This window comes from Nannospalax galili, unplaced genomic scaffold (assembly GCF_000622305.1).
Source record: "Nannospalax galili isolate Female #2095 unplaced genomic scaffold, S.galili_v1.0 scaffold800, whole genome shotgun sequence".
NCBI lineage: Eukaryota > Metazoa > Chordata > Mammalia > Rodentia > Spalacidae > Nannospalax > Nannospalax galili.
In genome coordinates, this window is record NW_008347125.1 from 122,207 (window position 1) to 142,447 (window position 20,241).

The following is a 20,241-nucleotide window of genomic DNA, read 5'->3' on the forward strand; positions in this document are numbered from 1 at the left end:
ACACTCTCATCTCCATCTTCAGAGCCAGCAGCACAGAACCTTCTGGTTCCTCTCTTCAGCCAAACATTAACTCAACAGCCACTACTTAACTAGGATGCACCAAAGGACAATCAGGTATTAATCAAGGTCCTCCAATTGAGTCCTCCAATTTTTATGACAAAACTATACAGACATTTTTCAGTAGGCCTCCAATCATCCACCAATTCAAAGTAGTAAGAATTGTCTCACTGGATCCTCTTACTTCACAAAACTTTATTGTGTGGGGTGGTTGAGCACAAATCCTATTAATTTTTTAAATAGGGACAGGAATTTTGGATTTATTTTTATACTCTTTTATAATTTGAACATTCATTTTTAATACTTAAAAGATTTTAATTATCAAATATATTTTAACTCATTGTATTTCATGATGTTTAAACAGGCAATTTAAATACTACCCTAACCTTTTAAATGTCTGTCATAGTTTTCTTGAAATGAACTTGCCATAAAAGGCAGAAAAGAGGTCTTTATAAGGTGTATCTGAGTCTGATTTGGTCGGTGGGATCCGGCACAGCTGGCGAAATCCAGGAGAACGCAGCAGCAGGTTCTGTGACAGGCCCGTGAGGCTGGAGCACAGCCAGTACAGCACAAGTGACTAGAAAGAGAACAAGAAGGTCAGCACTTGCTTAAGGACAAGGTTCATATAAGCAGGCAATAAAAAAGGATGAACTCTGTAAATACAAGCATTCTGAACAAGCTATTAGATACCATGCAGGATCTACCAGGGAACAGAGAAAGTCTTTATGGTAGCAAGTAGCAGTTACTAGGCAGAGGCCCAGGAAACCACCCCTCCTCTCTTTAAATATTTAGCTTTTTTACTACCAAGTGGCCTGACAACTTGATTATACAGGTGGCAGGACTGTGGGGATGTGGCTATTTCCCATAGCAATCTTACCTTTCCTAGACCCCATTTTTCCCTTACCCATTTATCTTCCAAAACTTCCCCCAGTAACTAGTTTCTGTCCAGAAGAATGTTCATTTTCTTCTGAGGCAGTTTCAGCATTATCAAAAACTTTTCTTTTGTGATACAATTCAGGCTTAGGCCACCAGCTGAGCCCTGCAGCCTTTCAAAACATACTTGTACACACAACTGTTTTCGACTTTTCTTTTGACATTGGAAAGTAGTCAGGCCAGAAGCAAACCATATGGCTGCCGAGTCCAGCTTCTGGAGCGAGGCTGCCAGAGTCCAAATCCTGTTTGCTATTATTTGACTTTCTATCAGTTATTTTCTTGCTTCAGTTTCCTCATCCATAAAATGGGGACAGGAACTGTACCTATCTCAGAGGACTGTTGTGAGAAACAAATGAGATCATTCAGATAGAACTGGTGAGCACAGTACATGACTCACAACAAGTACCTGTATTTGTTCTAAAGCAAGGTCTCCAGGGACAGAAGCAGTGTATCATCAAAGGCAGACTGGCACAACAGTTCAAAACAAGAGCCAAAGTGCCCAGAAACGTGGTGAGACTAAGTAACTACAAACCTGGGAGTAGTTGTGTAAACTACCTGGGCCTCGGCTTCCTCATCACTGAAGCAGATGATAGTTGTACCAACCTCACTGTACTACTGGGGGAATTATGAAGTAATATGCATAAACCATTGATGAGTGCCTAAGGCTGGCGAGATGTTCTAGTTGTCGGTAAAGGCACTTGCCACCAAGTCCAACAACATGAGTTTAAGTCCTGGAGCTCACATGGTAGGAGAGAACCAACTCTTGCAGGTTGTCCTGTGACCTACACACACGTGCCATGGTACATGCACCCACACCTCTGGCACCATAAATAAGGGTTTTGAAAATTTTATTTTTATATGTATGTTTTGCCTACATGTATGGTAGTGTGTCAAGTGCATACAATGTCAACGGAAGTTAGAAAACAGCGTTGGATCCCCTGGAACTGGAGTTTCTGATAGTTGTTAGCCACCATTATGGGTGCTAAGAAAGAAACCAGGTCATCTGGAAGAGCAGACAGTGCTCTCTACTGCTGATCAACTAGGGGGAGTCTGGCTTTTTTTTTTTTTTTGAGAATGGGTCTGCCTGTAGCACCAGAAGGCTGGAATTTTCTATGCAGACCAGGCTGGCCTCAATCTCAAAGAAATCTGTGGGAAATATGTAAGGGACTGCAGTAACTGTCAAAAGAAACTTTTTTTTTTGTTTTGCTTTTTTTTTTTGAGATAGGGTTTCCCTGTAAAAAAGAAGTATTTGTTCCGTTTCTTTCCAAAGTTTAGTTAGACGCTGGGCATGGTGGCGCACGCCTTTAATCCCAGCACTCAGGAGGCAGAGGCAGGCAGATCTCTGTGAGTTCAAGGCCAGCCTGGTCTACATAATGAGTTCCAGGACAACTGGGGCAACAGGGAGACCCTGTCTCAAAAAGCCCCCCCAAAAAAGTTTAGTTAGGTGTAAATGGGATAAACACACTCACAGCAATGCTTCAAGGTTAACGACATAGGAATCCATACAGACTTTGGCACAAGGTTTTCTTTAAGTGCTGTATTCTCTGGCCTAGTCTATATAACAAGAAAGGTTCAATATTATTAACTAGTCAAATAGGGCAACTACAAGCTACACAGGGTGCTTTGCTAAAAGTTTAATAGGAGAGTTAGATCTATTCAAGTAAAGATTAATGAATTTGAGCCAATGCTCAGGTGTCACTTGGTGATAGAGATAGTAGTAACCACAAAAACTTCCATCAGTAAGGAGTCAAGTGGTAAGGTGAAACCCCAAAGATGCAGATCCCAGGCCGCAGAAGCTAAGCACATGCTATACAAAACGCTAGTGCCTACTTACTGAAGGTACTGTTGCAGCAACTGGAATCATCAACACTGATACAGCACGGACACAATTTGTAATGTACATTTGAAAACGAGACATTCCAGTCTTTTGGAGAGCAAAAATCTGAAGTAGAATACATAAACACAATGATTACTAAAATGCATATTAAATCAGACAAACTTTAAAATATATGCTGAAGTCCAGGCTTTGAAGTACACTCCTCCAAAGCTAGTATTTGGGAAATAGGAGATCAGGAACTCAATGTTACTCCTAGCTTACACACAGGAAGCTCCAGGGTAGCATGGACTTCAGGAGACCTTGTCTGAGGGCCCAAACGTCCATCAATAAAAGAGAGTGATTTTTTGATCAGCTTCCACCAATATTTTGAAAAGAGATGGGGGCTGCAACTCAGTGGGTCTTACTATGTAGGACATCTCTTACCCAGGTAATTACCCAGGTAATGAGATTATAAAAATGTTTTACCTTGCCTGGCAACCCTACATTTTCAGTGGTTACATAATCTTATACAAGTTTTAACCTTTTTATGCTATACACTTTCCCCCCTTTAAAATGAAGTTAATAATAGTATCTTCCTTACACGATTATTTGAAGAATTTGCTAATTCATGTAAACCACTTATAAAAATGCCTGGCACATGACAGATGTTAAATGATAGCTTTTATTAGTCATCACATGGCATATAGGAAAGGATTGCAGCTTGGACAGTAACTCATTTAGGCCTTCTGTTTTTTACTTCTTTCTTTCAACCTAATATTCACTGAACACCAACCACATCCAGAGCTGTGCTAGGTGCTCGTGCTGCTTAGGTTTTGTCAAACTGACACAAACTTAAGAGTTACTCCGGAAGAGGGACCCTCAACTGAGGAGTTTCCCAGATCAAACTGGCTTGTGACCATGTCTATGAGGCATTTTCTTAATTGCTAGTTAATGTGGGAGGGCCCAGCCCACTGTGGGCAGTGACATTCCTAGGCAGGTGGACCTGGAATGTCTAGGAAATGTGGCTGAGCAAGCCAGTGAGCAGTGTTCTCTATGGGCTGTTTCAGTTCCTGCCTTGGCTTCCCTTGATGATGGACTGTAACCTGTGAGCCACATAAACCCTTTCTTCCTCAAGTTGCTTTTAGCCATGGTGTTTATCACAGCAACAGAAAGCAAAATAGAATAGTGCTCTTAGGGAGACACATTTATACTGCATTTAGTCTTTCTTCACAAAATTTCACCTAAGACTTGAGATTTCCCTTTCCTTCTTTTTCTTTCTTTAAAAAAACAAACAAACAAACAAATAAAACAGGGTCCCACGTATCCTAGAGCAACCTGGAACTTGCTATACAGTAAAGATGATTTTGAATTTATAATCCTCTTTATAGTCATGTACCACCACGTCTAGTTTATACAGTGCTAGGGACTGATCCCAGGGATTCATAAATATGAGGTAAACTCTACTAACTGAGGTACATTCCCAGCCTCAAGACTTCAGATTTTACCAACTTTTTCTTCATCTGAAAAAAGCAAAACATATATTAGAGTTCCCAGTGATCACTAGACATGAGATCTGTGAGATTTTAACTGGGGTAAACAATTTTGATGGTTTCTTCTAGGTCAGTGTATGTTCTATTCAGATTCTGAGCTCTTTTAAAATTATATGCATGCTTTCTGTGAACTGCTAAGCAAAGTCATATAGGAAAAAGAGGTGACTGAGGGCTGGGGGCAAGGCATGGTGGCACATGATTTTAATTCCAGCACTTGAAAGGAAGAGGCAGGCGAATCTCTTTAAGACTGAGGCCAGTCTGGTCTAAAAAGTGAGTTCCAGCCAGGTGAGGTGGTACATACATTTAATCCTAGCACTCAGAAGACAGGTGTATCTCTGTGAGTTGGAGGCCAACTTGGTCTCCAAAGAGTTCCAGGCCAGCTGGGGCTACTGGGAAACCCTGTCTCAAAAAACCAAAAATCGAACAAACAAACAAACAAAGAAAAAAACAAGAGGTGACTGTTTCTACTTCATCTCATCAAGAAAATAAATTATAAGACATCAAGAGAAAATGGAAGTCAGGTACTGACTGTTCCTTACAGTAAATTCACATAATATATACAAAAATACATTACTCATAGTGGGATTAAAACTGATTGGCCAAGCATCTTAATTACATCTCTTTTTTTGAGAGATCTTATTATGTAGCCTGGGCTGGCTTGAGTTTTTGTCAATCCTCCTACTTCTGTGCCTGCCGCCTGAGTGCTGGGACTATAGGCTCGAGTAACCATGCCTGCTGGCTCAGTGCTTTTATTTTAACTACGAGATTTTGGACACCCAGAGAAGTAAAGGGACTGGCCTATGTCAAGAACTGATCGGGGACTAGAAACCACAAAGTGCCAGTTGTAGCTCAGAGCTACTTCCACCAACTCAAGCACATGTATACGTGATATCAGAACAGCAGCATCAGAAGTCCTAATGATTTAAATGGTCAGCAAATCCTACTGTAAAGCACTGACCTCCACTATTAATAAATTAACGACTCCAACGCAGACAGGCAGAATCCAAGTGGAATCCACCGCAGTGAGGTCAGGAAACCAGAGGATCCCACCAACAGCTAACTGCTCCTGAACAGAAAAACCTGCTAAAACAGTTCATACACAAAGTAAGAGTGACTAAGAGCAGCAGAGAGAAGCAGGAAGTTTGCAAACACAAGCGGTCCTACAATTCTAGTAAAGGTGCTCAATCAAAAGAGTGCCACTGCCTTAATTCAGGTTATCAGCACTCGCAATGTTTTCTGTTTTGTTTCTTTTTTCCAAGTTCTGTTCGCAACATATCTAGTCTGTTCACACTTAAGATTCTCTATTTCCCCAGTGCCAGGAATGGACTCCCTTTCTTGAAGCTGTTGACCAGGGAACCCACAGAACCCCAAACACTATTGGCCATTGTCCTTGCTCTTGGTTACCATCAGAACTGGATGGTCAGACCCTATTGCTGAAGACATTACAGATATGAGCTATAGAACAAATAAAGAGAAATCAAGCTAGTGGTGATTGCAGAGCCTCATCTCTAGTGGCCAGCTTTCGTATTGTTGGAAGGTGCTACGCAAGCACCTGAAGAGAAATTTAACACAAAATTCACCCAGCTGTGAATCCTGTGAACTATAACAACTGGCCTAGCAAAATATGCCCACTGGTGCAATAGTGTTACCAATATTATGGGAGTAAACCACTTTCTAATTGGATTTAAAGTCTACTTCAAGCAGGGCATGAAGCACCTAGCACTTGGGAGACAGAGGCAGGAGGATCTCTGTGAGTTCCAGGCCAGCCTGGTGTACATAGCAAGTTCCAGGTCAGCTGGGGCTACAGGGAGACCCTGTCTCAAAAAGACCAAAAAGAAATAAAAAATGAAAAAATAAAGTCCACTTCACAGGTTGGAGTCTATACTTGACAATGATTATCAGGCTTATGAATGTGAGGCTACTAGATAGGACACAGGCATAGGAGTGAGCCTACTACTAGCTTTCTACTAGTTACAGAGTTAAACTGACTTCTCACGACTTATTATTATACCCATAGATTAAAGTATTGCTTAACTCTGACCAGAGAAATTTCCTCATGCAACAGATGGTGATTGAATTTCAACTGGCCAATGTAGAGAGAACAAGAGGCTGCAGAGTACTTAACCCTGAATAAGACACTTATATTAAACTTCTGCCTCCCAAGGCTCAAGGATCATTGGAAGAGGAAGCAGAAAAGGTGTAAGAGCCAGAGATGGATGATCACAAAGTAACGGTTTTCTAGACAGTCAGTTAATGATATGAACTCAGAGCAATGGTGAGAGCATATACAAGTCCCATGGAAGCTCAAACCAGACAAAAATCACAGCATAGACATGGGGAAGTGGGTAAGAAATCTCAACCCAACCTAAGGAACTTTTGGCAACCAATGGTTTTTAAGGGGATTGGGGGGGGGGGAGATAATCGCTTTTAAGGATGAGACTCTTGGTAGGCTCCAGAGGATAGACCCACAGGGAAGGACATTTGAGGACACAAATGAGGCCTATCATATATATATAATAGAGTAGATTAAATTGGGCAGAGAAGGCAGTAAGGGGAGGTACAGATAGGGGAGAAGATCTAAATACCATCAAATTGTATTGTATGAAAACCACAAAAACTCAATAAAGAAAACAGTGAGCAGAACAGTAATTGATGTGACCTAGATCCTCTCCCCTGAAGAAGACTCTAAATTTGGGGGGCTAGAGAGATGGCTCAGAGGAGAGAAGGCTCAGCAGTTAAGAGTTCTTCCAGAAGACAGTTTTGGTTCCCAGAACCTATGCAGTGGCTCATAACCTCTGTAACTCCAGTTTCAGGGGATCTGATGCCCTCCTCTGGCCTCTGTGGGCACTGGACATACAACATGGTATACTTACATACATGCAGAGAAAAATCACTCATATACATAAAATAAAAATAAGTAAATCTTAAATAATAAAAATGTATTTTGAAAACTAATTTTGTTCCTATTGGAATGAACATTAAAGAAACTTGAGATGGAGTTCTGTAATAATCACCTTCTGAACAAGATGCCCCTGTGCTGAAATTGCGGAGGGCAACAGATATGAAGATCCACATTGGAAGCTGGACCCAGACCACCACAGTAGCTTTGAAAGGATGGCAGTTATCACGAACATACAGCTCCGAAACAAGCCTCCTCATATTCTTTAGGTATGTAAGCCTACAGTGTAGGTGGGAAAACAGAAAACATCAGTTGACTACTAGTAGGGTTTTAACCCACAACACAAACACGCCCACTCTGTGGGTATGAGCTGAAAAATCTGGACAGGGGTTTGAAATGTCATAAAACTGTCATGGGTACCACAGCTAAACAGAAAGCAAAAAAAATCTATTATTGAAAAAGGCCAGACTATATATAACCTTGAACTCTATTGACCTTTGGCCAATTAGATGCCTTTTTAAAAAAACTTTTCCTAGATAGAACTCCTATATTAAACCTCTGCCACCCAAGGCTCAAGGACTATGATGAAAGAGGAAGCAGAAAGACTGTCAGAGCCAGAGGTAGTAGATGACCACAAGATTGAGAACTTGCTCATATGAACTTACAGCAATGGCAGAGCATGCACAAGACCCATCCAAACTCAAAATAGACAAAAACCCAGCACAGAAGTGGGGAAATGGGTAGAAGTGCCAACCTTAGCTGAGGGACTATAAGCAACTGATCACTACTGAGTGAGGGTTGGTCTTCTTTAAAGAAGTGACACTAGATAGGCTGACCAGTGGATGAACTCACACCAAGGGACATGTAGGCACACAAACTTGATTCAATAGGTCTTAACAAATATGACAGAATGCATGAAATCTGGTGGGGGGCAGAGGCCTATGGGTGCAGAGTACATAGGAGAGGGGATCTAAATATGATTAAGATGTATGAAATACACAAATATTCAATAAAGAATTAAAGTGCTTTTTAGTATGTCTGCACCATGGACATGCCCAGGGCAGAGAAGGGCAGAAGAGGGCACTGGAGCCCATGCTAATGCAGTTACAGATGACTACGAGTGTTGAGAACCAAACCTGGGTCCTATGCAGGAGCAGTAAGCGTTAACTGCTGAACCATCTCTTCAGTTCCAACCAATCAGATTTTAAGGGGAAATTTTACTAGGTGTGGTGGCACACCTCGGAAATCCCAGCACCTGGGAAGCAGGATTAAGAGCCTGAGGCCACCCTGGGCTACATCATGAGATCATATCTCTAAATTAAACCAAACCAAACCAAATTGGAGGGAAGGGGCTACAAATACAGCTGAAAACACCTTTTACTAATAAATCTGTAGTCCAATCAAACAAGATCACTTGATCTTCTGAAGCCTCCTCTGAAGAAACTTTTATGTAGTTTATACTATGTATATATATTCTTGGACTGCCAAAATAGCCTCCACTCTTCTACCAACTTCCTAACAAAGATTCTGTTAACCTGTTTCTGTTTCCATATTAGTTAAGTCTTTTGTGGCTGTTTTTACAACATGGGCTCATGTAGCCCAAGATGACCTTGAACTTGAGATGTAGCCAAGGATGACCTTGAGCTTCTGATTCTCCTGCCTCACTCTGCAGTACTGAGATTACAGGAGGGCACCACCACACCTGACTCTACGACAGTTAGGTCTGTTCTTGTCTTACTTTCTAGACCACAGTCTTGAGAGATAATTATTGTTTTGAGATAGGAAAGATCTCACTGGCCCAGGCTGGCCTCCAAGATATAAGCCTCTTAGGTATGTCACTCAACTTGGCTCCTTTCTTACTCATTTTTTTTTGGGGGGTAGGGGGGGGTCTTTTAGAGACAGGGTCTCCCTATAGCCCCAGCTGGCCTGGAACTGACTATGTAGACCAGGCTGGGCTCGAACTCAGAGATCCGCCTACCTCTGCCTCCCAAGTGCTGGGATTAAAGGCGTGCACCACCACGCCCGGCTTTCTTACTCATCTTTAAACCTCTTATATACATTTTATATAAGGTAAGCATTCAATTTTTGTGTCAAATTTAATCAAATAATAATGTATTGAATTGGGACAATACACACAGACATTCTAGGCCTTTCTAGTCTCCCAGTTTTATCTGTACTTTATTTCTCTAGGGACACCTGCACATTCTGGTGCTTGAATGCCTTTAGGTCATCCAACAAAATGGACTACCACATCAGCTTATCTGTCGAAATATTTCATCTAACAAAGAACATTCACCTTTCAAGCCTATTACTAAACATGTGTTTTCCTACAAGACCACCACACAGCCATTTTTATCAGTGGAGCACACAGAAGGACTATAAATCACATCTAAGCTGTTCATACCCTAAAACAGGCACTAACATGTTTTTGGCCTATGGTTGTAGCTCTCAAGACTTCTCTTACCAGCAAAATTTCAAAACTATAGGCTTAGGATTATCAACTAATTAATTTTACAAATAAAGTACTACAATGTTTTCTTAAATGTCAAGTTTTTTTAGCACTAAATAAAAATGGGCAAAGCTCGTATTAAATATAGCAATCTGGCACAGTGGTGCATTCCTATGATAGCGTCAGATGGCTGATGCAGGGGGATGGCTAGTACAAGCCAAACCTGGGGGCTACAAACTGAGACCATTAAAAACAAAAAACAAAACGGGGCTGGAGAGATGACTTGGTGGTTAAGAGCACTGACTGCTCTTGCAGAGGACCTGGGTTCCATTCCCAGCACCCATATGGCTGCTAACAATCATCCCTAATTCCAGTTAAGGGGATTGGATGCCTTCTTCTGACCTCCATGGGCACTGCACGACACAGGTGCATTTATATATGTGCAGGCAATACACTCATACACATAAAGCAATAATAATAAATTAAAAAAAAAACAGGACGAAAACCAGAAAATTTATACCTACTAACATGGAAAACTTTTCTTGGCACTGATTATGACTTAATTCCTTGTGCTACATCTTTACATAATATTTAATTCACTGCCATCATCTCTATTTGGTCATAGCCCTGTCTTTTCAGTGGGTTAAGATCTCTCAAGAATAGAAGCCAGGCAGGGTGTTGTGGTGCATGCCTTTAATCCCAGTACTTGGGAGGCAGAGGCAGGAGGATCTCTGTGAGTTCAAGGTCATCCTGGTCTACATAGTGAGTTCCAGGACAGCTGGAGCTACAGGGAGACCCTGTCTCAAAAAGACCAAAAAAGAAAGTAAAAAAGAAAGAGAGAGCAAGAGTGAGAGCTACAGAGAGCAAGAGAGAGAGAGAGAGAGAGAGAGAGAGAGAATAGAAGCTAGGGATGGTGGCACAGACCTATAACCCAACATCTGGGAGGTGGAGATAGGAAGATCAGGAGTTCAAGGTCATCACTGGCTTCATATGGAGCTGAAGACCAACCTGGGCTACCTGAGACCGGTCAATAAACAAATAAACAAAACAGGTACAAAGTCAGGCAGTGGTTTGCACCTGCTATCCTAGCATTAAGAGGCTGAGGTGGGAAGGTCACTGGAGCTCAGGGTTAGGATCAGACCTTTGTTTCTTCATTTATTTACATTTACTATATATAAAACTACCTTGCCAAATAGTGACTAATGAATATGAATGAGCAAATCTACAAAATACCTAAATCTATAATCCCACCATTTACACACTGCATAATCCCTTCAAAGGTTACATGCATAAAATTACATACCTGGCAACTCTTTTGGACCAACCAAACTGGTTTGCATAAACTCTAACTTCTTGGTTAAGGTGCTTGGCAAAACTTTTTATTTCTGGTTGCAAATTTTCCACCTAACTGAAGAAAAAGTAGTTTTTATGAGCACATAGAGAATCCTTATTGATAATCACTCATAATTTTATCCTCTGTTTCCTCAACTTATTTACAAATGTGGTTTATCGATTTCAAGAAAGTTTAAGCAGGGACGAGCATGGTGGTGAATATGGTGGTTCCAATATTTGGGAGGCAGAGGCAGATGTAGCTCTGTGAAATTGAAGCCAGCCTGGTCTCTATAAGCAAGTTCCAGACCAGCTGAGGTTTAGGCCATCTGATCTAATCTTTTAACACCGTTCAGCAGCCAAGAAAATGTACTGCTATACTGAACCCACAGAAAAAAGTGAAGCCCTAAAATATCAAGTCCCTGGTATAACGAATCAGACACAGGGTTGTGTATGGCTGGGCAAGAGTAAGAAGTCAAGTTGCGAACTGGAGAGTTAAGAGCACTGACCGCTCTTGCGCAGGACCAGGCTCGGTTCCCAGCACCCACACGACAGCTCACAGCCATCTGTATTTCTAGTTCCAGGGATATCATGCCCTCTTCTGCCCTTCAAGGGCACTAGGCATGCACGTGATGGTACAGACACGCATGCAGGCAAAACAATCACATACATAAAAAGAAATCTTTAACCAAGTACTCGGGAGGAAGTGGCAGGCAGGCAGGTAGGTCTCCGCTGAGTTCGAGGCAAGCCTGATCTACAAAGAACAAGGGGTACAGAGTGAGACCCTATTTTTTAAAATAAAATAAAATAAAATAAAATAAAAAAGCAGAGAAGAAACTGAAGGCTCTCCAGGTAAAAATTTTTGCGACGCTGTTATAGGCGTCTTCATTTCTCCTGCTGATTGGTCTTCATCAAAAGCTAGAAAACTTGTTCTTTGAGTACGCAGCGCAAATGAAGTGGCAAGTACTAAGGTCACCAACCATGTCTCATTTACCATACGCAATGCTAGCCGAACTATTTTAACAATGGAACGATGAACACCGAGCACTTGGGCAGCACGGCGAGCGAAGGCCCTCACCTTAGCCAGGATGTAGTGCTGGTAGGCGGCCAGGGGCAGGGTGACCGCGCAGCGCAGGGCCACGGTGCTCAGCAGGATGCTGCCCCACCAGGGCAGGCCGACGGCGGCGTGCGTGCCCAGCAGCACTTCCTCCGCTGCGCGCACGGGCGCCGATGCGGCCAGGGCCTCATACCAGTCGCCCTCGCCCGCTGCTGACACCGACGCGGCCGCCCAGGCGGGGAAAGCTGGGATCCTCACGCCGCGACACAAGGGCGGCGCACCCCTACGCTGGAGCAGCTCAACGGGCCCCGACCGCGGCCACAGAGCTCCCAGGCGGCGCAGCATGGTGGGCGCGGACCAGCAGCGGACGGCACGCAGGACCGCAGCGCTCAGGCGTCAGCGGCGCTGCACTAAAGCCAAGTGCGCACCCGACCGCTGCCACAACCGACATTCCCCGTCAAGGCGGTGACGAATACGGCGCACAGGCGATGACGCAGGAAATAGGGAAGTCCCGCCTTTCCCACGCGGCACCGGGGACACTTTCCCGCTGTTGGGGCGGAGCTCCTCACTGACCGAACCGGAATAGCAGAGCCGGGGCGGGGCGTTCCCAGGGAAACCACCCTGATTGCTTATTTCAGTGTGGCGTTTCTGGTTTGTGTGTCCGTTTTATGACCTGATTGCTCCCGCTGTAGAGATGAGCGTAGCATCTAGTTCCCAGATTGAACGCATTGCAGAAACACCTGAGAGCTGCTTGTGTTTCTGGTTCGCCCCGACTATTAATCTACATAATTCTACCCCGATTTCACTGGCTTATCTGTTTAAAGATCACTATTGACAGCACGAATTTTAAAAATATATCATGGGTGTTTAAAAACTTAAACAGCAGCTATACATGTCCCCCAGTTAAAAGGAATACATAGAAGCAACACGGACTGCATAGTTTTCTGTATCTCTTGTTTAATTTTAAGAGAAACCAGTTGCTATTGTCTACTAATTTCAAGTGAAAATCATTTCAGTGTTAAGTGGACATCTGTGTAAAAACCATGTAAGGAAGTGAATTGTTTCTACGTTGTCCTTCCAGGAAACTGGTGACATTGAATTGGTCCTTCCAAAGTGGTCTTAAAACTCGGGAGGAAGTTATATTTATTCTATTTTATATGTATGAATGTATTGCGTGCATGTGTGCACATGCACCCGTGTCGTCAATGCCCGCGGAGATCAGAAGAGGGCGTCTTATCCCCTGGAACTGGAGTTATGGTTGTCAGCTGCCATGTGAGTGCTGGGAATCGAACCCAGTTTCTCTGCAAGAGCATCCAGTGCTCTTAACCGCTGAGCCATCTCTCCAGCACAGAGGGAGGTTATTTAAAACAAAACGTGCGCGCGCGCGCGCGCGCGCGCACACACACACACACACACACACACACGTTCAGGTCCTTAGTCCTTACCTTCTACCTTGTTTGAGATAGGGTCTCTCTGTTTTTTACCTACCCCAGCTCCCTCCCTCCCCCAAGCCTCCAACCTTAAAACGCTTATGCAGGGCTTGTCATGTAAGGATTTCTGGTAAGCCTAAATAAACCTCTTTTCTGTGTAGCCATATTTACGGATTTATTCACAAAATCCAAACCAAAAATTTCAGGCGTTATTCAAATCCTTAAAACATTCTAGGGAGGTTTATAAGGAGTAAGAATTGAGAGTATTGTGACAAATTGCAGTAACATTACATTCTCCACTTAAAAAGTATTCTTGCATGATGATGACAGACAACTGTAATCTGTCAAGACAGAGGAGGATCACTATATACCCAGTCTCAAGCAGGAAAGCAGGCAGGACATGTAAGCATGTACACACACACATTTTCACACTCTCACACTTCTTAACCAGGTACGGGATTTTCAGCAGCTGGGAGACTGGAGCAGGAAGAATATGAGTTTCAAGATCTTCAGAGTGAAACCCTGTCCCCAGACCCTAAACTCAGGGAGTGGTGGCAAATGTGTATAATCCCAGAGGAGGCAGAGGTAGGTGGATCTCTGTGAGTTCAAGGCCAGTCTAGTCTACGTAGTGATTTCCAGGTCTGCTGGGGCTACGAGGAGACACTGCCTCAAAAAACAAAAAAACTAAAAAGACCAAAGAATTCAGTTATTCTTGGCCACATAGTGAATTTAAGGCTATTAGCAATCCTATAATAAAACAAAAGGCCCTCTACATAGTAATATGAACTAAATAAATTTTATTCAGATTTAGCATATGTTAAGCACAAATACTTTTTATTTTTATTATTATGCACATGTACAATGTATGTGAACTATGGAGATGACAACTGTAGGGAAGGCTTGTCTGAGGGTTGAACTCAGGTCACCAGCCTGGCACAGCAAGGCTTTTATCCACTGAGCCATCTCTATGTCCCCTATTTAATTTTACTTTTTAGTTATTTTGTTTGCTTGTTTTGAAGACGGTCACCAGCCTGGCACAGCAAGGCTTTTATCCACTGAGCCATCTCTATGTCCCCTATTTAATTTTACTTTTTAGTTATTTTGTTTGCTTGTTTTGAAGACGGTCTCACCACATAGCCCCTGGTGAAGAGCAGATTGATCTCATCTCAGAGATAGCCTCTGCCTCTAGAGTTCTGGGATTATAGGTGTGTGCCACAACATTCAGCCCAAGTGTTTTTTGTTTTTGCTTTTAATTAATTTTTATTTTGTGTACCTATGTACTAGAGTAGTAGGGAGATGGAGTCGCTTGTATGGAGGTCAGCAGGCAACTTCCAGGAGTCAGTCCTCTCCTTTCACTATGTGGGTCCCAGGGAGGAACCCAGTTGTTTGTCTTTACTACTGAGTCATCTTACAGGCACCCACCCATCTTATTTTTTAAAACACATTTCTTTGTATTAAATAGGCTTTCCTTCATTTTATCAGGCTTTATTTTTATTATGTCTATGTGTTTGTGTATGTGCACGATTGCAGGTGACTCTGAAGGCCAGAAGTGTCAAATCCCCCTGAAGTTACAGGCAGTGAGCCACCAAGGAACTTGCTGGGTATTGAACTATGAGCCTATTTAAGAGCAAGTGCTCTTAACTACCAAGACATCTCCCAGCAGCTTGTACCTCCTTTTTTTTTTTTTTAATGTATTTGTGTGAGTAAAGGTCAGGCAACTTGTGGGAGTTGGGATTCTGCTTCCAAATTGTGGATCTCAGGGACTAAATTTGGTTTCCAGGTGTCCTAACCAGCTTTCCCCACCAACTCAATCCTTTTTTTTTTTTCCTTTTTAATGTTTCATTATTTTTATGTGAATGAGTGTATAGCATACATGTGTTTAACTGTACCCATGTCCTGTAATGCCTGCAGAGATCAGAAGAGGGTGTCAGATCACCTGAACTGGAGTTACAGATGGTTGTTAGCCAGCACGTGGGTGCTGGGAAACGAACCCAGACCTTCTGTTAGAGCAGCCAGTGGACTTAACCACTGAGCCACCTCACCAGTCCCAATCCCTTTTTTTTTTTTTTTTTTAATTGTTTCTTTTGAGACAGGGTCTCCCTGTAGACCCTGCTGGCCTGAAACTTGGTCCATATACCAGGCTGGCTCAATTTCACAGATCTTCAACATCCTGAGTGTTGGGATTAAAGATATAGACAATCAAATTCACCAAATTTCTTAATTCAGTCAGAATGAGCAATCTAGTTGACTGAGAATGTTAGGGTAACTCTGTAAATTATGAATTCCAATGCAAAAAAGTGTTATCACTGATATGTGTCATCAGTGATATGTATCACATCCAACACTAGGCTATCTTGTGTCTTTTAGGTTCACACTACAGTGTAAAATGACAATATTTGAGTAAGCACACCGAAATAATTTGTCATCTCTAATACTTGGTAAATTAATTTCAACAACACACATCAAAACACTTTTTTTAGAACTCAGAATTCATGGGTTGGAGAGCAGGCTCAGCAGTTAAGAGCATTGGCTGCTCTTGCAGAGGATATGGGTTCCATTCCCAGCACCAACATGGGGGCCAACAACTGCCCATAACTCCAGTTCCAGGGGATCTGATGCCCTCTTCTGCCCTCCAAGGGCACTGAACAACACAGGTACATAACATCTATCTGTAGGCATAACACTCATACACAAAAAATAAAAATATTTTTAAAGAAATAAAGAACTCAGCATTTACAGTTAACTTATTCCTATCTTCAATTCAATCATACAATGAATATTCTTAACTTTTGAATTCCTTAAAAAGAGACAGCAGGGGCTGTAGAGTTGGCTCTGCTGTTAAAAGCACTAGCTACTCTTGCTCAAGAGGACCCAGGTTTGGTTCCCAGCACTCACATGGCAGCAAATAACCATCAGTAACTCCAGTTCCATGGGATTCCACACCCTCTTCTGGCCTCCATTGGCACTGCACACATGCAGTGCACTTACATACATACAGGCAAAACACTCATATACATAAAAATAAAAATTAAAGAGAGGCAGCTAGAAGCCAGGTATAGTGTTTTAAGTCTAACTCCAGCATGCCAGAAGCAGATATTGGTGGATCTAAGTTCCAGGCCAGCCTGGTCTACAAAGTGAGTTCCAGGCCAGCAAGAGCTACACAAAAGAAGTTTTATAAAAGCCAGGTGTGGTGGTGTGCACCATTGTTTCCAGCACTTGAAAAGCAAATGGATCTTTGAGAGTTCCAGGCCAACCAAGGCACATATAATAATAAAAATACAATTTTAAAAAAACACACACACAGACACGGGGGGGGGGGAGCACACATGTGAGCTGGGTGGTTTCAGACCACTTCAGGTTACCTACTGAATTCCAGGCTAGAATGCTATTATGCAGCAAGACTTTTTCTCAAAAATAAAAAAGTGGGGCATGATAGCTCACACCTATAAACCAGTACACAGTAGGCAAGAGCTGGAGGACTGCCACAAAGGGAAAGCCAGTCTTGGCTACCATAGTTCAAGGGATACACAGCATGATATTGCCCCCAACCCCCCCCACAAAATCCCAGTATGAACAGATGGCCCTTAATGATTCAACCACATTGTGATAATGTAGCAATATCCATTCAGTAGAAATTTTATTTCCAATTTTGAAATTCCACTGGGCTAATAACAGCATCACCATGAAAATCAACTGATCAGTGTTAGAAGCAGTTCTGGATTCAATTTTTTCCCCCAGACCCCAACAAAACCCCACAAAACCCCAATGCAATGTGTTGCTAAGCTATGGTATTTGGTGTATAAGGTGCATTTTAAAGTCAGGTGTGGTAGCGTATGCCTGTAATCTCAGCACTTTAGACATAATTGTTCAAGGCCAACCTCAGCTACAAGGTCACCACTGTCAGTACTGGAGATTAACCAACTTCATGCATACTAGGCAAGCACTCGAACAAATGATAGAAATCTTCAGCCTTTCTATTTTTATTATAGCAGGCTAAGACATTGCTTAAAATTTGAATATTGCTTATGTAATAATTTAAACTCATTTCCCAAATGTTTTCTGAAATGTTTGGAAAAAGTAAAAATCTTTGAGGAGTAAATTATTCCCATGAGAAACTGTTAGTCAGTTGGGCGTGGTGGCACACGCCTTTAGTCCCAGCACTCCAGAGGCACAAGCAGGTAGATCTCTGTGAGTTCAAGGCCAGCCTGGTGTACATAGCCAGCTCCAAGTACAGGGAGACCCTGACTCAAAAAGACCAAAAAGTAAAAAAAAAAAAAGGAATCAGACTTTCATTTTTCTCCTCACTTTTCAAAAGGAAAACTCCTAATGTTGAATTAGTAATGTTTTCCCCCCTCTGTATTAAGCATTCCCTAGTATCTTTTATTTTTCCTTCTCCACAGCTCAGGCTGGAACCCAGTGACTGTATTTTTGCAACTAAGGTGTATAATAAGGCCAGCCTGGTCTATACATCTATACAGTGAGTTCCAGGCCAGACAGGGAGACTGCATTTCAAACACACACACACACACACACACACACACACACACACACACACACACACAGTCCTAATTAAGATGCTGCCGTCTGAATTTCAGTACCTGAGTGGTGAAATCCAACACCACTACTTGTTTAGGCATTATCAGTGAGATATGTATTTCCAAATACATTCAGGATCAGACAGAATGCACAAGACATAAGGTAGGTAGGACAAGAATCAACATCAAAAGTGTAAAATGTGGGGCTAGAGAGTTGGCTCAGTGGTTAAGAACACTGACCGTTCCTGCAAAAGACCTGGGTTCAAATCCCAGCATCCATATGGCAGCTAACAACTGTCCATAACTCTAGTTCCAAGGGATCCAACTAACTCATCTGTCCGCTGGCATTACACAACACTGGTGCACTTAAGACACATGCAGGCAGTACATGCATACACTTAAAAAAAAGTGTGAAATGTTGTTTGGTGTCGTAGCCCATGCCTTTAATCCCAGCACTTGGGAGGCAGAGGTAGAGGGATCTCTGAGTTCCAGGCCTGGCTGGTCTACATAGAGTTCAAAGCCAGCTGGGGCTACAGGAAGACCCTGTCTCAATAAAGACACCCCCCCCCAAAAAAAACCCAAAAGTGTAATGTTTGGATAGATGCACTTACCTAAAGTACAAAATCCAATGACTAAAACCAGAGCTGTTTTTAAATTGTTATTATATTTTAAGTGTATGAGTGTGTTGCCTGCATGTATGTAAGTGTACCTGTGTCATGCAATGCCCAAAGAAGCCAGAAAAGGGTGTTGGGTCCCCTGGAACTGGTTATAGTTGGTTGTTAGCCACCATGTAGGCACTGGGAACTGAACCTGGGTCCCCTGCAGGAGGGGACCCTTTGCTCCAGCCCCGCAAGATCTTTTAACCATTTTGAGATGATCCTGACTCTGGAATTTCTGACTTAGAAAATTCTGAAACAAACACTCCGGTTCCCTTTCCCATGCAATCTCAACACTGGTCTTGATGGTTGTAAAGGAGGGAGCGTGCTGAAGCTGGCCTCACAGCTTTGTAGTCTGGTATAAGCACGTGGGCCAGATTCAAACAGGGCAGAAAAAAAGTAAAAATGAAAATTCTGAAACAATTTTAAAAGTCCTAGCATAGTTTGATACTTGCTATTGTTTAAAAAAAATTCTGTGAATAATATTATGTGCAAAATAATTTTTACGAAGTATGTAGTTAGGTAACTTTAAAAAAGACAATATTTTGTGAACAAGATGAGACAGGATTACATAATATACTATTCACTCCTATTGTTTCCCCATACAACAAAACGATAGTAATTTATCAAAAAATTAATTTTAATTCACTCATAAAATGCTTTTATGGTAAAAGGCAATAGGAGGAATTATTTCAGGAAAATGCTAAAATAAGTTATTATGACTATTATGAATAAATACTGGAAAGGCATGAAATGGGGATTCTGTTGCAAACAATAAACAAAATCATTTCTAAAGTGGGATGGTTATGACCAGGGGTGGTAGTGCAGGCCTTTAATTCCAGTACTTGGGAGGCAAAGGAGGGGGAAATCGCTGAATTCCAGGCCAGCCTTTGTTAAGAGACAAAAAAAAAATTGAGGAGATTATTTGGAGTCTTAAGAATGTTACTTCTAAAAGTTGTCACTTCCTGAGAGAAAAGAAAAATATCATGTAGTCTACATAAATACAGTCACATAATCTCAAAAAAGAAAAATATAGACAACCTGCATGATCTCAAAATTTATGTTTTCATTGTTCAAATAAAAAATGTTCTGTATTAGATCTGAAGTATAAAAATGTACTTGAAGAATGTTCCAAGTCCAGAATTCTAAAACCGTGGCATTGTACTACAAATCTGATCCCAAATGTAAGGCAGAACACTCCAACCTACTCACACCCCACAGTTTAAAGTCAAGAAAATGGAAAATTTCTGCCCTTCTTTCTTTTCCAGCAAGATACTCCATGTTAAGAAACTATTTGGTGTGGTGGTGCATGCCTTTAATCCCAGTACTTGGGAGGCAGAGGCAGGAGGATCTCTGTGAGTTCAAGGTCAGCCTGGTCTATATAATGACTTCCAGGTCAGCAGGAGCTACAGGGAGACCATCTCAAAAAGATTAAAAAAAAAAAAAAAAGAAAGAAACTGTTTGGTGAACCAACACAACTCATATGCCGTAGTAAATACTGAGTATTTGTTCTCCATCAGGATTATTTTA

General features: G+C 42.1%; 1 protein-coding gene and 1 non-coding gene across 6 annotated transcripts; one reads left to right on the plus strand and one right to left on the minus strand.

Moving 5' to 3' along the window:
• Positions 1–232: 232 nt before the first annotated feature.
• LOC103742423 (cytochrome c oxidase assembly protein COX18, mitochondrial) lies at positions 233–12,564 on the minus strand. 5 transcript variants are annotated; one of them, XM_017800727.2, is made up of 7 exons: positions 12,112–12,564; positions 11,008–11,108; positions 7,371–7,534; positions 5,315–5,436; positions 2,825–2,932; positions 2,460–2,544; positions 233–634 (listed from the first exon to the last, which is right to left on the minus strand). In XM_017800727.2, exons 1-7 carry the CDS (start codon positions 12,433–12,435, stop codon positions 507–509), a joined length of 1,032 nt encoding a protein of 343 aa, XP_017656216.1. In that variant the 5' UTR covers positions 12,436–12,564; the 3' UTR covers positions 233–506. The 5 variants fall into 5 exon arrangements, with proteins under 5 accessions (XP_017656216.1, XP_017656215.1, XP_008841686.1 ...); XM_017800726.2 differs by having other exon boundaries at positions 5,315–5,439; XM_008843464.2 differs by lacking the exon at positions 2,460–2,544.
• Positions 12,565–18,973: 6,409 nt separating this feature from the next.
• Positions 18,974–19,100, plus strand: LOC115072118. Its single transcript, XR_003851185.1, has one exon. It is a non-coding gene; the product is annotated as a small nucleolar RNA SNORA61 (small nucleolar RNA).
• Positions 19,101–20,241: the final 1,141 nt, after the last annotated feature.